General features: G+C 33.0%; 1 protein-coding gene across 1 annotated transcript in view; it reads left to right on the forward strand.

The window, feature by feature from the left end:
• Positions 1–19,824, forward strand: part of LOC131520516 (endothelin-converting enzyme-like 1) — a 63,153-nt gene that overhangs the window by 15,390 nt on the left and 27,939 nt on the right. Inside the window, exons 2-7 of the mRNA XM_058744799.1 lie at positions 6,231–6,990; positions 9,151–9,417; positions 9,498–9,566; positions 10,779–10,889; positions 12,107–12,199; positions 13,876–14,000. Of these exons, the coding sequence (XP_058600782.1) occupies positions 6,373–6,990; positions 9,151–9,417; positions 9,498–9,566; positions 10,779–10,889; positions 12,107–12,199; positions 13,876–14,000 (1,283 nt within the window). The 5' untranslated portion in view covers positions 6,231–6,372. The remainder of the gene's footprint in view (positions 1–6,230; positions 6,991–9,150; positions 9,418–9,497; positions 9,567–10,778; positions 10,890–12,106; positions 12,200–13,875; positions 14,001–19,824) is intronic.

Genomic DNA, 19,824 nt, shown 5'->3' on the forward strand with positions numbered 1-19,824 from the left:
GAATTGCAACATATAAACTCAAAACTGCAACATATAAACTCAGAATTGTGACTAACTCAAAACAGACATATAAACTCAAAACTGCGACATATAAACTCAAAATTGCGACTAACTCAAAACTGCGACATATAAACTCAAAATTGCGACATATAAACTCAAAATTGCGACTAACTCAAAACTGCGACATATAAACTCAGAATTGTGACTAACTCAAAACTGCGACATATAAACTCAGAATTGTGACATAAACTCAGAATTGTGACATATCAACTCAGAATTGCGACATAAACTCAGAATTGTGACTAACTCAAAATTGCGACATAAATTCAGAATTGCGACATATAAACTCAGAATTGCGACATAAACTCAGAATTCTGACTAACTCAAAACTGCGACATATAAACTCAAAATTGCGACATATAAACTCAGAATTGTGACTAACTCAGAATTGCGACATATAAACTCAGAATTGTGACTAACTCAAAACAGACATATAAACTCAGAATTGCGACATATAAACTCAGAATTGTGACTAACTCAAAACAGACATATAAACTCAAAACTGCGACATATAAACTCAGAATTGCGACATATAAACTCAGAATTGCGACATATAAACTCAGAATTGACTAACTCAAAACTGCGACATATAAACTCAGAATTGCGACATATAAACTCAGAATTGACTAACTCAAAACTGCGACATATAAACTCAGAATTGCGACATATAAACTCAAAATTGCGACATATAAACTCAAAATTGCGACATATAAACTCAGAATTGCGACATATAAACTCAGAATTGTGACTAACTCAAAACTGCGACATTAATTCAGAATTGTGACTAACTCAAAATTGCGACTAACTCAAAACTGCGACATATAAACTCAAAATTGCGACATATAAATTCAGAATTGTGACTAACTCAAAATTGCGACATATAAACTCAAAATTGCGACTAACTCAAAACTGCGACATATAAACTCAGAATTGCGACATAAACTCAGAATTGTGACTAACTCAAAATTGCGACATATAAACTCAGAATTGCGACATAAACTCAGAATTGTGACTAACTCAAAATTGCGACATATAAACTCAAAATTCGACATATAAACTCAAAACTGCGACATATAAACTCAAAATTCGACATATAAACTCAATTCTGACTTTTCTTACAATTCTGAATTCAGTCGCATGATATAAACTCAGAATTGCGACAAACTCAGAATCACAAGTTTATTCTGAGATAAATCAAGTCGGGATTGAGTTATAAACTCAGAATTGTGACTAACTCAGAATTGCAACATATAAACTCAAAACTGCAACATATAAACTCAGAATTGTGACTAACTCAAAACAGACATATAAACTCAAAACTGACATATAAACTCAGAATTGCGACATATAAACTCAGAATTGCGACATATAAACTCAGAATTGCGACATATAAACTCAAAATTGCGACATATAAACTCAAAATTACATATAAACTCAGAATTGTGACTAACTCAAAACTGCGACATATAAACTCAGAATTGCGACATAAACTCAGAATTGTGACTAACTCAAAACTCGACATATAAACTCAAAATTGCGACTAACTCAAAACTGCGACATATAAACTCAAAACTGCGACATATAAACTCAAAACTGCGACATATAAACTCAAAATTGCGACATATAAACTCAAAATTGCGACATATAAACTCAAAATTGCGACTAACTCAAAACTGCGACATATAAACTCAGAATTGTGACTAACTCAAAACTGCGACATATAAACTCAGAATTGCGACATAAACTCAGAATTGTGACTAACTCAAAATTGCGACATATAAACTCAAAATTGACATATAAACTCAAAACTGCGACATATAAACTCAAAATTGCGACATATAAACTCAATTCTGACTTTTTCTTACAATTCTGAATTCAGTCGCATGATATAAACTCAGAATTGCGACAAACTCAGAATCACAAGTTTATTCTGAGATAAATCAAGTCGGGATTGAGTTATAAACTCAGAATTGTGACTAACTCAGAATTGCAACATATAAACTCAAAACTGCAACATATAAACTCAGAATTGTGACTAACTCAAAACAGACATATAAACTCAAAACTGCGACATATAAACTCAGAATTGCGACATATAAACTCAGAATTGCGACATATAAACTCAGAATTGCGACATATAAACTCAAAATTGCGACATATAAACTCAAAATTGCGACATATAAACTCAGAATTGTGACTAACTCAAAACTGCGACATATAAACTCAGAATTGCGACATGAACTCAGAATTGTGACTAACTCAAAACTGCGACATATTAAACTCAAAATTGCGACTAACTCAAAACTGCGACATATAAACTCAAAACTGCGACATATAAACTCAAAACTGCGACATATAAACTCAAAATTGCGACATATAAACTCAAAATTGCGACATATAAACTCAAAATTGCGACTAACTCAAAACTGCGACATATAAACTCAGAATTGTGACTAACTCAAAACTGCGACATATAAACTCAGAATTGCGACATAAACTCAGAATTGTGACTAACTCAAAATTGCGACATATAAACTCAGAATTGCGACATAAACTCAGAATTGTGACTAACTCAAAATTGCGACATAAATTCAGAATTGCGACATATAAACTCAGAATTGCGACATAAACTCAGAATTGTGACTAACTCAAAATTGCGACATATAAACTCAGAATTGTGACTAACTCAAAACTGCGACATATAAACTCAAAACTGCGACATATTAAACTCAAAATTGCGACTAACTCAAAACTGCGACATATAAACTCAAAATTGCGACATATGAACTCAGAATTGCGACATATAAACTCAGAATTGTGACTAACTCAAAACTGCGACATATAAACTCAAAATTGCGACATATAAACTCAGAATTGTGACTAACTCAAAACTGCGACATATAAACTCAAAACTGCGACATATAAATTCAGAATTGTGACTAACTCAGAATTGCGACATATAAACTCAGAATTGCGACATATAAACTCAGAATTGCGACATATAAACTCAGAATTGTGACTAACTCAAAACTGCGACATATAAACTCAAAATTGCAACATATAAATTCAGAATTGTGACTAACTCAGAATTGCGACATATAAACTCAGAATTGCGACATATAAACTCAGAATTGCGACATATAAACTCAGAATTGTGACTAACTCAAAACTGCGACATATAAACTCAAAATTGCAACATATAAATTCAGAATTGTGACTAACTCAGAATTGCGACATATAAATTCAGAATTGTGACTAACTCAAAATTGCGACATATAAACTCAAAATTGCGACTAACTCAAAATTGCGACATAAAAACTCAGAATTGTGACTAACTCAAAATTATCTACATATAAACTCAAAATTGCGACTAACTCAAGAATGCGACATATAAACTCAAAATTGCGACATATAATCTCAGAATTGCGACATATAAACTCAGAATTGTGACTAACTCAAAACTGCGTCATAAAACTCAAAACTGCGACATATAAACTCAAAATTGCGACATATAAATTCAGAATTGTGACTAACTCAGAATTGCGACATATAAACTCAGAATTGTGACTAACTCAAAACTGCGACATATAAACTCAGAATTGTGACTAACTCAAAACTGCGACATATAAACTCAAAATTGCGACATATAAATTCAGAATTGTGACTAACTCAGAATTGCGACATATAAACTCAGAATTGCGACATATAAACTCAGAATTGCGACATATAAACTCAGAATTGTGACTAACTCAAAACTGCGACATATAAACTCAAAATTGCAACATATAAATTCAGAATTGTGACTAACTCAGAATTACGACATATAAACTCAGAATTGTGACTAACTCAGAATTACGACATATAAACTCAGAATTGTGACTAACTCAAAATTGCGACTAACTCAAAATTGCGACATAAAAACTCAGAATTGTGACTAACTCAAAATTATCTACATATAAACTCAAAATTGCGACTAACTCAAAATTGCGACATATAAACTCAGAATTGTGACTAACTCAAAACTGCGACATATAAACTCAGAATTGCGACATATAAACTCAGAATTGCGACATATAAACTCAGAATTGTGACATATAAACTCAGAATTGTGACTAACTCAAAAGTGAGACATATAAACTATGAATTGCGACATAAACTAAGAATTGCGACATATATAAACTCAAAACTGCGACATATAAACTCAGAATTACGACAAACTCAGAATTGCAGGTTTAATATAAGATAAAACAAGGAGCAATTGCGCAATTCTAAGAAAAACAGTATAATTGTGCAATTAAAAGGGTCACAATTATCTTTTTTAGTTTTTATTTTATGGTGGAAGCAAAAAAAAAAAATGAATTGCGAGATGTAAACTCAGAATTTTGAGAGAAAAGTATTTTTTTATCCCAGGGTTTCCATCGTCTGATACATTTCAGAACACAGTGACACATGAAATTGAGCTTGTCTAGCTAGAATTGTTTGCATTCATATATTTGCGTATGTTTTGTGAGTGTGAACACGGACAGGGATCAGACTGAATGTGTGCATTTTTGTGACAAATGAGGACATAGATTTGTATAATGACAAGGGTATGACAGGTATTACAAGGAGAAGGTGATTTTTCAGGACATTACTCCATGTCCCCACTTTTCAAAACGCTTATAAATCACACAGAATGGGGTGTATTGAAAATCTGAAATAGCAGACAGTCTCCTGTAAGGGGTAGGTTTAGGTGTAGGGTTGGTGTAGGACAATAGCACATACAGTTTGTATAGTATAAAAACCATTACGCCTATGGGATGTCCCCACTTTTCACAAAAACAAACGTGTGTGTGTGTGTGTGTGTGTGTGTGTGTGTGTCTGTGTGTGTGTGTGTTGTGCTCCATTAGCCAGTAGCAGGTTTGTTGCTCTGCAGGAGGTGAGCTTTGTCTGGCAAGCTTGACGCAGTTTACCGGCGTGTGGTTGATGGGTAGCTTGTGTGTGTGTGTGTGTGTGTGTGAGTGTGTGAGGACCTGTTTGAATGTGGCTAAGCCTCTCTCTCTCCTTACCCACTCAAGTCACATCAACTCTCCACCTCTCTCCATCCATCAATCGCTGCTCCCCGGAGTCTCTCTCTCTCTCTCTGATCGATCCAGGCCTTTGAGTCATTGGCCAGTGTTTCTCTGATGCTCGAGTGTCTGAAATCAATCTAAACAACTTTAGGAAGGCGCATTAGAGGCCAAATAAAAAAACTAAGAAGCGAGACTTGTCATAAAAGACAGATCCGTTTTTAATCAAGCTTTTTAATCAGGACTTCTGAAACAGATAGTGGTGGGTTTGAATGCTGATTGGTCATTCCAACATTCCCATCATGCTAAAACACACACGATGTAATGGCATCTGTGACGTGAAACAGAAAACATTTTATAAAAGCAATAAGGCCGAGTTATATAGCATTTTCATTTAGCTTGCACAAGGTCGTTGGTTTGATTCCCAGGAAATGCATGAACTGTACATTGATTAAATTTAAGTTGTTATGCGTAAACAACTTCCATGATGTGGAAAACACTGCTGAAAGTAAATTAAGTAAATGCATGTATGTATGTATGTATGTATGTGTGTATTCATTTATGTATATATTTATATTAGGAATGTTTATATTATTTATTAGGTATATCACACAATTTTTCTTTTATGTTTTAATTTTAACAGTAGACCTTTGTTGTGCTGCATTTTGTTAAATGTTCATTTAAGTACATTTTAAAGAGTTAACTAAACTGATAATGTTGTATGCAATTATTTGGTTAACACTGTTTTTAATAATAAATTTGTTCTATCTATCTGTCAATCAATCATGTGGTGTTGCTTTGCTAATTTCACCAGGGAAAGATTTAAAAAAACAAAAAAACAAATTCATTGCAAATAATTATTTTAAAATACATAAAATTACATTTGTAAAGAAAAAAATCCATATGGTCCTATATGTCTAAATAATGCGATAATGACTATATTTAAAATGTATCACAGACTCTAATTAATTAATTAAAACAAATAATTGGTGTTTTCTAAGTCACTATTTCCTTTGTTCACACATGATTGGATTTGTCATTAAATTTCTCTTGTTTTGTTGTAAATATGTAAATATTTTCCACACTGTATCGAATAATTAATTAATTGCATCTCTCTCGCAGCAGGTCATACTGAGAAAGAAAACAGATTGAAAAACCAAGGACATAAAAAGCCTTTGGATACAGTCTGACCCAAGAGTTGAAAGGGTCAAAGGTCATGACCTTACTTTGATCCCAGATCCTTCCCTTCCGCTCTGGTGACCTCATGTTCCACACCTTCCCTAACAAATCGCGGGCGCAGACGTCGGTCAGCATGGAGAAGACGTACTCGCTCACGGCGCATTACGACGATTTCCAGGAGGTCAAGTACGGAAGTCGTTACAGCAGCAGCACGCTGAGTAACGGCATGAGTCTGCATCTGGGCGGATCGCTGGACCGTGGACGGAGTGGGCGGGACAAGTGTGTGAGCGGGGCCAAGGGTGGAGCTGGGGGCGGGGCTCCGGCCCGCTGGAGCCGGCGCGAAATCTGCCTGCTCTCTGCTCTAGTGTTCGCGGCAGGGATGTGCGTGATTCTCGGATGCATGCTTGCGCTGAAGTTTCTGTCGCTGGAAGCGCAGGATTCCCAGTGTCGTCAGGATTGCGTAAAGCGCCGCTCGCTGCTCCGGGCCGCACGCTTCGTTCAGGGGAACGTCGACCCGAGCGTCCAGCCCTGTCACGACTTCTACAGCTTCGCTTGCGGCGGGTGGCTCCGGAGACACGGGATACCGGAGGATAAATTGAGTTACGGGATCATCACCGCCATCGGAGAACAGAACCAGGAGAAGCTGCAGCGCCTCCTACAGGCGCCGGTCCGGAGGAAAGAGCCAGACAGTGCTGAGAGAAAGGTACACACTCGGAATATTGGCTTGGTTTAAATTAGTGCTGTCAAATGATTCATCGCGATTAATTGCATCCAAAATAAAAGTTTTTGTTTACATAATATATGTGTGTGTATTGTGTATATTTATTATGTATAAATTATATTATGTATATATTATGTAAACAAATTTTTTTATTTTGGATGCAATTAATTGCGAACAATCATTTGACAGCATTAGTATATATAAATACACACACATACGGCATATATTTTGAAAATATTTACATGTATATATTTATATTATTATATTTTATATTATATACTTATATTTAATATTTAAACATAACATATTTTCCCTAAATATTATACATGCATGTGTTAAATATACAATATTAAATATACAATATACAATATTAAATATACACAGCATGCAGTTATATATTATGCAAACAAAAACTCTTACTTTGGATGTGATTAATCGCGATTAATCATTTGACAGCACTAGTTTAAATGCGTATTTTTTATTTAGGTATGTATTTATTTCTAAAATTGTTTATTATATATTTAAATCTGCACAATTTTTTTATCAGCGTTGACATAGTCAAATCAAAATTTATTCAGACACCTTCAACATTTCTCTCATTATCACAATTTATTCACTGTAGTTTAGAAAATGGTAATAAAATATGAGAAGAACTCAGAGTTAAACTGTGTCAGAACAAACTGATCTTGATGATAACTTTGATAGAAAGGTATGTAATGAATTGGGTTGAATAGCTGTCAGCTGTTAAATTTAAGAACACAATTAGATAAAACCAGTTTAGCTCAAACAATTACCAAGAGATGCTTCATTTTGTTCAGTCTGTGTGTAAAAAGATCACATCAGCAATTAAACAAAAACACTTAAGCAAAACATGATCAGGTCAAAGCGTCTGAATAATTTTTTGTCCCAATTTATTTATTTATTTATTTTTATCTATTTTACTGGTAGTCCACTATATGAAAAATGCTGGGGTGTAATTTACATTATTTTGCTATCCTATACAGTTTACATTATTTTGCTATCCTCACTTAAATAATTGAACTATAGTGTCCTGCAACCACTAGTAAAAAAATATCAAAAATGATATCTGCTGTCTGAATAATTTTTGGTTTGACTGTATGTAATACTTGAGGTCAGGAATCACTATTTATTTTTCCCTTATGCGATTGGATTTATGACTTTTCATTAAATTTCTCAAATTTTATTCAGAAATTGTAAGAATCTAGTTTTTATATTTTAAATAAAATAATTTTGTGATAATGCTGTTTTAATATCACCAGGAATATCTTAATAAAAGGATATCTTAATAAATAAATAAATAAATGAAATAAATAAATTACTTAATATTTAAATATTTTAAATAAAATTGGTATAAATATTTTATTTTGGATCCTGTGATTGTATTTAAAATTTAGAATTACATTTCTCATATTTTAGTCATATTCAATTTCAAATATAAATATCTAATTTATTTATTTTTTATATTTATTGAGAAAGTATTTCTGGAGCAAAAACACTATAAAAGTATCAAAAATTTTCATTCAGTTTTTCATGTTTATATATATGCCTTCTCATGTTCTCATGTGTGTATATATACATGCTTGATGTCAAAAACATGTAATAAATAAATAAATAAATATTTTATACAAAATATTATATATATATTATATATTTATTAAATATTTTGTATTCAGAGATTTCACCTAGGAAAGATATTAATATATATGTTTCATTAGAAATAAATTATACTTTATCCTGCCTTTGATTGAATATTTTTAATAAATCCGTGATTGAATATTCAATTTTGTATTCAAATTCCTATTATATCCTGATTCAAATGTAATAATAATATATAGGCAATATGTGTGTGTGTGTGTGTGTGTGTGTGTGTGCATGTACTGTATATTATATTGAGTTTCTCATGTTTTATTCTTTTTCAAATGTAAAAATGTCTCTGTGTGTGTTTATATATATTACTTCACTAATTTCAATAATAAAAAAAAATATATTTATATATATATATATTTTTTTTTTTTTTAATCTTAAGATAAGAAAACTATTTATTTAATTGCAAATAAATTAAATGTTTAAAATATCCTTTGAATTATAATTTTAATTAAAACCTCTTATTTTCTCCCACAGGTGAAAGAGTTTTACCGCTCATGCATCAACATGAAGGAAATCGATCGTCTGGGGGCGGGGCCTATGACTGAAGTGATTGACAGCTGTGGTGGGTGGGACCTGTCCGGTGCTCCTCCCGGAGGGGCGGGGTGGGACAGCGGCTCCGCCCCCACGAGACCAGATTTTAATGAGATGCTGTATAAGACTCAGGCAGTTTACAGCACGTCTGTGTTCTTCTCTCTCACCGTCAGCGTGGATGATAAAAACTCGTCACGCAACGCCATTCGGGTGAGAGAGTGCGTTTGTGAGCGTTCACGAGTGTGGTTTTTGTTTCAAAGTAACTTCAACTGGTGTTTGTGTGATTGTAGATTGATCAGGAGGGTTTGACTCTGCCCGAAAGGACTCTGTATCTGGGGCAGGATGAGGACAGTGTGAAGGTGAAACGCCTCTCTTCATCTCTCCATATGCTCTTTTGTTCTGGACTCTGTCTCTCCATCTGTCTGTCTGTCTGTCTGGCTAACATCTGTCGCTCCGGCCGTCTCTCGCTGTGAGCTCACTCGTCTAATTGATCGTGTCACAGATGAGCTGGCGTCTCTTAATAATGAAGTCACAGCAGTGATCCTCTCACACTCCGATGCTACAACACAGCTACAAATCCGAATTGACAAGCCACGAAATCCCAATGAGAGATCAATAAAAACATGGATTAATCTCATACAAAAACATGTCCGATCACATTTCAAATTATAAATCACAACAGAATTTCTAAATGCAAAATATTAAGTCTACATAGATAAGTAACAAATATAAAGCACAAACACAAAGGTTTACACAGTTGTTCAGAAATTTCATTTTTGTGCATCTTTAACTTTTTAGTTAACTAAGTCATATCTAGATTTTTTTGTTATCAGTGCACTTAAGAAAGACAAGAGCTTAAGAAATTAAACCATAAAAACAGTGAAACATGATTTACAATTGCTCTTTATCCTTTTGTTTCAAAAAATAAAAATAACATTTATATATAAAAAGGATAGTCAAAAGTTTTGCTTGTCATGTTTCTTTGGGCAAATAAATTCATATATCTAGATTTTTTTTGTTATCAATGTACTTGAGAGACGAAAACAAAAATTCAACAACACAAACATTTTACATTTATAACAACACATCCAGATAAGTAATAAGTTACAAATTATATAAACAAACAAACAAATAGAAAAAACAATACATAAATAAAAATAAATGCATTTAAATATTTACTTTTTGTGTATCTTTAAAGTCATATATCTTTTTTTTTTAATCTGTAAAATTAGTAGAGACAAAAACATAATAAATTCAGTAATAATAAACATTAAAACAACATTTATATTTGCTCATTTTGCTTTTGTGTATATATTAAAAAACTAATAAAATAGGCACTCAAAGTTGTATTTTCAAGGATCTTTAAGCAAACAAAGGCATACAGTATATCTAGATTTCATTATCAATGCACCTAAGAGACAGTAAACATCAGAAATTCAACCATGAAAACATTAAAACATGTTTTATAATTGTTACTTTTGCTATTGTGTATGATATTTACCAAATAAAATTGTAAGATTTAGCATGAAATTAGCACTTCACAATGTTTTTTTTTTTCTCAATGTTTTCAGATTCTGGCGTCTTATAAGGCGCTGATGGAAAGGTTACTGAGCATGCTGGGAGCTCACAACGCCACGCTGAAATCCAGAGAGATTCTGGATCTGGAGACGAGACTTGCAAACGTGTGTGTGTGTGTGTGTGTACCTGTTTTTCTATTCAGGTGGGGACTTAAACCTGAATACACACAGACTCTTGAGGACTCGTGTCACGGTGGGGACCTAAATTGAGGTCCCCACGGGTAAACAAGCTAATAAATTTTACAGAATTAAGTTTTTTGAAAATCTAAAAATGCCTGTAGTCTCCTGTAAGGGGTAGGTTTAGGTGTAGGGTTGGTGTAGGGTGATAGAATATACAGTCTGTACAGTAGAGAAAGCATTACGCCTATGGAGAGTCCCCACAAGGATAGCAAACCAGACATGAGTGTGTGTGTGTGTGTGTGTGTGTGTACGTGCATGTGTGTGTCTGTCTGTCTGTCTGTGTGTGCTTTAGTGATGTTCAGTTTACCAATGAATCATTCTTTTGATTTGGTTCTTTTTAATAATGTGTTTGTTACTGGAGATTTTTATTTATTTATTTTTTAGATGTACATATTGAGAAAGTGTTTCTGGAACAAACAAACACAATATAAAGGCACACTATCCATTACATTGCTCATGTTTTATTCAGAAAATGTAAAAATCTAGTTATAATATTTTATACATTGTCATGAATTCAAAATTATATTGCGATGAATAATAATATAAATTATTTAATGTATAAATATTTTAAATATAATTTGAAGTAATATTTTACTTAAAATCATGTTATTTTATTTACAATTTAGCATTATATTTTTAGCATTATATTTCAGTTACATATAAACATCTATTTTGTATATTAATACATTATTTATTATTTCTTTTTTTAAAAGAAAGCGAATTTTAATAAAGTCTTTGTGGAACAAAAACACAATATAAAAGCATCAAACTGGAACATTTACATTTACATGAAATACCAATAAACACAAATAACTTTCACATGTAATCAAAATGTATTGATAAACAGCTTTGTTTTACTAAATATTTATTTAAGTACCAGAATGAATATTTAAAATGCCAAACAGAGAACACTCTGAGAACAATTTTTATGTAAATAAAAACTGAGCATTTGCACCTGTTCATTCAAATGAATCACCCAAATGATCAGAATCACTATAATAATTCATACTTCTGAACTCCAGTATGTGTGCTTGTATAAATCTGTGTGGTAAATGTGTACATGAATTCAGACTGTTTTGTGTGAACAAGCATGTTTGTGTTTTAATACATGTTAATTAACATTCTTTCTCATTTTTGTAAAGATCACTGTGTCTGAATATGACGACCAAAGAAAAGACATTAGCAGCACATACAACCGAATAACACTGAAACAACTGCAGAAAATGGCTCCAAGCGTGAGTACACACACACACACTCGCTTATATCAAAAATACGTTTATATAATTGTATAAATGTTTACTTTTTTACCAAAATTTTACATTGTTTCTAAATGTAACAATGAAATGCGACTTACACACCGATGAAACTCATCTGTTTTTTTCTCTCAACAATACAGTTTTGACCTGGTACAACTTTTAGTCAGGTGTGACTTATTTTCCGGAAATGTTACTTGTCTTCTTTTGAATGGCCATCAATGGAGAAAGATGCTCTTTGACCCCAGATTGATGTAGTTATAGATTATTACCAGCAGGGATGAACATACTAACCCGTTTAAGCCCTTATTAGTGTCCTATGTAGAGAGAGTCACTACGGTTTGAGACTATTGAGCCGAGTCAGACAAACTTAAGGTGAGACACTAAAGGCAAAAACTTTTTTATTCATGCACTGGACAGTTTTGTGATTTTCAGCTTTTTGCATCTTCATAAAGTGTTTTCTTTCAGTCTAGTGAAAAGAAAACATCCAAAACCCAACTTTAAGTGCTTCTTTAATAGCACTATCTTTTTGTGTCTGTAGATTTCAATTGCAATACATATATTTAAAGAGTTTTTTCTCCACTTCAGAAGCACTTACAGACACCAAAACATAGAGTTTTATTCCTCTCTGTATTGTGAAGGTTTTTACTGAGGGGTTTGTTCATATGTCATTCACATGGATTTATACAACATTTTATTCCTAAAAACATGGCGAAAATGCATATCTTTAAAGGCTGTGAGTTTGTTTCTCCACTTCAGCAGCACTTACAGACACCAACACTTAGAGTTTTATTCCTCTTTATATTCTTAAGGTTTTTACTGAGGGGTTTGTTCATATATCATTCACACGGATTTATACAACATTTTATTCCTAAAAACATGGCGAAAATGTGTTTTTTTACTAGCTGTTGACAATATTTTCTGATTTATGGAGTGATAAAAAGAGAAATCCAAAATCCCCACAGTAAAAACCTTTAACGCTAACGTGTCAACAAAATCACACAAGAATTTTGAACCTGACTTTATCTAATGTTTAGATTTATTTTCTGGAAATGTATGCAAAGTAGTGCATATTTAATTCTATAATGACTCATTTTAAACAACAAACTTGTAATACAAAACATTTTTGTAATTCTCATTGTAATCAATCAACTTAACCTTATTCACCTGTAGTGTCTTGCCAATATGATTGAATTTCAGTTGAGCAGAGCTGTATGTGAGAAATAAATCAGATTAAAACACAGGATTTATCCCAAAATGTCATTGATGCTGAAAATATAAAGAAAACAATGATGTTGAACCTGTTGTCAGAGAGCAAGATAAAGAGCAGGTTTATATGCGCCGAGAGTCCTGAAGTTCGCCGGCTTTGTAAGAATAATGGCTTTGTCCGATCTGTGGTGATTTTCCCCCAGATGACCTTCCACCTCGCAGTAAAATTAGAGCGCAAACCAGCAAATATCTAGAGCCCCTGGATCTACACACCAATCCATTTTTGGCAGGCCAGATCCTCTGTTTAAAACGCAGAACATGACCCCTAAATGAAGCATAAATCAATAAGCAAAGGGTAGACGGCAGACGCTCGAGCTTTACTGGCTTCTGTATTTCATTGAAAGAGCCACTCAAGAGAAGCGTAAACATTATCATGTCTTTCTCTGTAGTTCCACTGGAAGCGTTTGTTGGACCGAATCTTCAATGATAATTTCTCGGAGGAAGAGGAGATCGTAGTTTTGGCCACTGATTACATGCAGACGGTGTCGGACATCATTAAAACCACATCTAAACGGTAAGAAGTTTGAAAGAGATTAACTTTTAATTTTTTTATTTTTTATTTTTTGCCTGCACAATTTGGCCACGCTTTTGTAATTTATATATCTATATGGCTATAAAATAATAACAATAATAATGATGATAAGAAATAAGAATTACAATTAATATTAGTATTGTTTCTAAATAAAAATGCTAAATAAAATAAAATGACTAAATGAAAACATAATAAGAAATAGTAATATTAAAAATCTATAAAAATTGAAATTGCATTTAATAAAACATTTAATTGCCATTTTTTCTGAAGAAAATTGTTATTGTGATTTAAAATTGTATTATTATTATTATTATTTTATTTATTTTTGCTCTGCTTGTTTGCATTCCTTCACTCAACTTGGCCAAAACTTGTGATTATATATCAATATTGCTAATAATAATAATAATAATAATAATACTGAAATATTTTACTTTAAAATAATAAATTAGTATTTAAAAAATTATATAATTTTAATACTTTTATTTTACATTAGAACTGCAATATTATGCTATAATATTTATGGTTGTCTTAATTATTATTTTTTTTTTTCAAAAGATAAACCGTTGCAAAATATGCAGCACATATACTAATTAAATTAAATTGCAGATTTAGTGAAAATGTCAGAAAAGTGCCTTATTGTTAAGGATTTATTGTTAAGAAAGATTCACAAACAAACTTTTGAAGGAAAATGACTCACAAACTAAGTTTGAAATGAGGAAACATTAGATCTAGTGGTATAAATTAAGACAAAAAGTACTGAAACACTTTTTGACACACTTTCAGCATTGCACAGTATAAACCGGTGTGTGTGTGTGTAGCTTTATTTGAGGTGTCACTGTTGGGTGAACACTCATCTGTGCCGTGGCTGATTAGAATCGACCCACAACGGCCTCACTTGTTTACACACACACACACACACACACACACACACTCTCTCTCTCTCTCTCTAGAGAGCAGCAGTCAAGTGCTGGATGTGACAGGGTTAGTGTGTGTCTAGCTGTCAGGTTTCTCTCATGGGAGTCTCTGTTTGTGTGTGTGTGTGTGTGTGTGTGTGCTATATTTTCTCTGTTTGTGTGAGAATAATTGAATTTACTTGAACTGTTTTTTGTCTGTTCACCTCTGTCTTTCTTTCTCTGCATTTCACTCTCTGCCTTTTCTTTGTTTTATGCTGACTGTGTCTAAAATATTGATGAGAATTTAACTTAATTGAACTTAGTTTCCACTTAAAAGTGCAATAGGTGATTGTCTTCAGAAACATTTTTTGTTATTCTGGTTGAAAGTCTCTTCACATCCTGATAGCAATCATTAAGTTAAGTGGTCTAAATGTATTTATCTGTATTTATATATTCTGTGGAAAGTGTAGGACCAAGAAATGTTTGTCCAATTAAAACGCTCGGTCCGAGCGTTTTAATTGTCTTTCCTACCTGCCTGTCAACGTATGTATTAGCATACCTCTGCGCACCCTGTTCGCGCAGACAGAGCCAGAATGGCAGGCAAACATCAACAACCCGATCTTCCTTCCTGGTATTGTAGTACTTTTACTAACTGTGCTGTAAAGTTTTCTCACACTTTAATGCCCTTTGTATGGAACATAAACGCTCGCTTTGAACTGAAATCATGGCGGAATATCTGGTGATGTCTACTTCGCAGGGCACTTATGAATTAGGGTCGAACAGAACAACCGTCGGACGTGATAAGATATACATATGAAATGTGCAGAGCGGGGAGGGCGCGAGGACTGTAATTGGAAACCATTGATGTAGCCTGTTGTAGTAATTAATGTTGTCTCTGGCTGCTCTTTGAGCGTATGTGCGTTCAGTGGGCGTGGCTTTGGACGGCGATTGCAGGGAGGGTGGGACGTTCGCTTTCAGTGCTATCAGGCTAAAGTTAGCATTTTCCGAGATCTCCTACTGCACCTTTAATTGTGACCGACGATTCCCTTAGTACTTAAACAGTTCCTTCAGTACTTAAAAGAATACTATATACTTAACAAATATACTTAAAAAATATAAAACATTTTGAATATATATCTATATCATATTTATATATTACAAAATACGTAAATATTGTATATTGTTATATTTATATAAATTAAATATATTTGACATTTATATAGATTAAAATGTATTAATTGAACTGTTGTGAATTTCTGTGTTTATTTACTGTGCTATTTAAAAGTTTTTTTATTTATTTTATTTTATTTTTTAAAGAAATGAGTACTTTAATTAAGGGATATTATAGTTAACTAAAACGGAAATAAATAAATGAAGTCATTAATTTTTGTTACTTGAAATAAAATAGTTAAAAACATTTTTTTTAAAAAGAGTTGCATTTAAAAAAAAAATGTTTTATTTCAGCAACAAGTTTCAGTTTTGAGTAAATCCTGAAAAATAAAATGTATGACAGTTTCCACAAAAATATTGGGCAGCATAACTGTTTTCAACGTTGATAATAATCAGAAACATTTCTTTAGCAGCAAATCGGCATATTATCACATAGAAAACGCTATTTTAGACTGTAAAAACATTACGCATTTTTACTGTAATTTTTATCTAATAAATGCAGCCTTGGTGAGCAGAAGAGACTTCTTTCAAAGACATGTAAAGTACTACTGACCCCAAACTTACGACTGGAAGAATATATTTTGTGAGATGAACTTTAGCCCTTTATAATTTCCCTGATCAGTCTTAAAGGTGGTGGAATGTTTTTAATATTAAAATACTTCATGATTTCAGGAAACTGTCTGATTGGATGTCAGTGATATTGGAGTTTTCTCTTCTTTTCTTGTGGAAATGTCAAGTCTTTTCGTCCCTCGCGTATCTTTGTGTAATAATGCATCAAATCCCATAATATTCTCTCAATGACCCCTTCCTTCATAATCACTGTTATTAAAATCACCATGGCGATGCGCGGCTCTCCCACCAATCGGCTTTCATCAGGCGCGCCGCGGGAGCAGAGACAGAAATGACTTTTATTCTGCTCTTTGTTCTGGCTCTTTGCTGTTTTTAGCTCTTTCTCTTCACGTCCCTCCTGGTGCTTCTGCTCGTGGAGCGTCTCCGCAGGACCAAAACCTCATTCTCATCAAATGCTTGTTCTCACAAGCCTCGCTTCTCCTCTTTCCGAGTGAAACCGGCGCTGAAGGAACCGGAGGCCTGGTGCTCTGCTTTGTGCTGACTGTAAAATAAAAGTAGAAAGTGTTGTAACGTGGCTTAAAGCTGCGAGCCGCTCTCTCGTTCACATCTGTTGCAGTCAGCAAAATAAGACCGAAAACTTTACAAAACGTTGAGTCAAAAAACATGGATGAATCGATACGTGCATGTCAATTTACAGTATTAAATATTGAAAGCTATTTTAAAGTGACAGATACAGTTAAAGTAAAACTAGAGAGACAAAATAAATTAAAATAAAATAATAAATTAAATTAAAAATAGATTTTGGTTGTTGGCTGACAAAATAGGTCAGATTAGTTTGGAAAAAAATATATAATATTTTAAATAAATTAAAATATTTGAAATAAAGTAAAATGCTATATAATATTTTAAACGAATTAAAATCTTTTCAAAAGGTGAGACAGGTTAGTATGGAAAATAAAAGTTAAATAGGTTAAATAAATTAAGAAAAAATTAAATTAAATCTTAGACTAAGGTGAGCAATCATTTAATTATAGCATTTCCAAGAATAGCTAATTATATAAAATACAAATTAATACAAATAAAATAAATAATGACTATGAGATAGTGAGTTTGGTTATTCATTTATTAGTTTTGGTGTGGTTATTAATATAAACCATTTTTAACTATTGATTTGATCGTTAGTATAATAAATTAAGATATTTTAAATAAAATAAAAGTGAATTGAGCAAATCTTAAAATGAAACTAAAAAATTAGCAGTCACATAATTTTAGCAAATTTAAACTAATAAAATAAAAAAAATAAAAAAATAAAACAAATGTTGACTTTTGGCTATGAAAAGATAAGTCAAAATAGTTTATTAAATTTGGTTTATATTAATTTAAACCATTGGCTTGATTAAATAAAAAAAAAACATTTAGACTGTTGACTGAGAAAGTAAGTCAGATTGGAAAACAAAATATACTATTTTAAATTAATTTAAATATTTTTAATAAAATAAAACATTTAAATTAATGCAATATGTTATACAATATAATATTTTTAATACATTAAAATATTTTAAACGGTAAAGATTAGTTTGGAAAATTTAATAATTTAAAAATACTTTAAATAAAAATAAAATGTGAAATTAAATTAAATTACATTTACATTTAGTCATTTTGCAGACGCTTTTATCCAAAGCGACTTACAATTGGGGAATACATACAGCGATTCATCTTGAAGAGGCAATCAGACAGACGAAGTGCTTGCAACACCAAGTCTCAGGCATTGTTTAAATAAGTACAAGCTAGCAAGGGAAGGAATAAATAAAGAGAAAGAGATTTTTTTTTTTTTTTTTTTTTTAAGTTTAGGATGAAGTCAAGTGCTGTCGAAAGAGATGAGTTTTCAGCTGTTGCTTGATGATTGACAGGGATCCAGCGCTCCGGATAGGGGTGGGAAGATCATTCCAGCAGCCAGGAATGGTGAACGAGAATGTTCTGGAGAGTGATTTTGAGCCTCTCTGTGATGGTATCACGAGGCGTCGCTCACTCGCAGATCTCAGACTTCTGGAGGGGATGTAGATTCTTAATAGTGAGTGCATGTAGGCGGGTGCTGAGCCTGTGGTTGTTCTATAAGCAAGCATCAGTGTCTTGAACTTGATGCGAGCTGCGATTGGTAGCCAATGCAATGAGATAAAGAGAGGTGTAACATGGGCTCTTTTGGGTTCCTTGAAGACCAGTCGTGCCGCCGCATTCTGAATCATTTGTAGAGGTTTGACTGTGTTTGATGGAACTCCAGCCAGAAGAGCATTGCAGTAGTCCAGCCTAGAAATGACATGGGCCTGGACAAGAAGTTGTGCAGCATGCTCCGTCAGAAAGGGCCTGATCTTTCTGATGTTGTGTAGTGCAAACCTGCAAGATCTGCAAGATCAAAATTAGACTAAAACTAAAATCACTTAATTTTGTAATATTAATTTTTGACTTTTTATTATAATTGTTTTATTTAGTATCATCAAAAGTCGCTCGTACTATTCTAAATGATGTCTGGAACTCTGTATTATGACTATTTCTTGTGTTTATTTGCCTCTTATGAATCACTTGTTTTATTCCTCTCTTTGGATAAAAGCTTCTACTAAATGAATAAATGTAAATATGAAAATGAAGACTAAATATGGCAATAATGAGCCTGAGTTTGGTCAGTGGTTTGTTGGTCTGTTTTGACTCGTGGGACTCGTTTTGTCCGTGTTTGTGATGATAAAGAGTCATTTGTGTTTACTGTTGATACAGTATGTGGATCTGCAGAAGCAGGAGAATCGAATTATGGTCACGGTGCGTCATACGACGCGATGATGGTATTGTCGTTTCCGTGCTGTTGTTTATCTGTGTTTTATGGGTAATTAAAAGGAAATATTTTGTTGGGTGATGATTGGATTTCATCTGAATGCCGCTCTGTGCTTTGAGAGGCCGCTGAGCCAAAGGACGATTTAATGGCTATAATTATGAGCCGACGGTGAGATTCTCTATGAAAGACACACACACATGCTCTCACACACTCACACACAAACACGCTCTCATACACACACACACACTCACGTGTAGAATGTTAATTATTTTCATTCCTATGAAAACTGAAGACATGTTTCAGTGACCTGCGCTGGAGTTGAGGATTCCTGTAGTTTGATGAACTGCTCTCT

This window comes from Onychostoma macrolepis, chromosome 15 (genome assembly GCF_012432095.1).
Source record: "Onychostoma macrolepis isolate SWU-2019 chromosome 15, ASM1243209v1, whole genome shotgun sequence".
In the NCBI taxonomy this organism is placed as follows: Eukaryota; Metazoa; Chordata; class Actinopteri; order Cypriniformes; family Cyprinidae; genus Onychostoma; species Onychostoma macrolepis.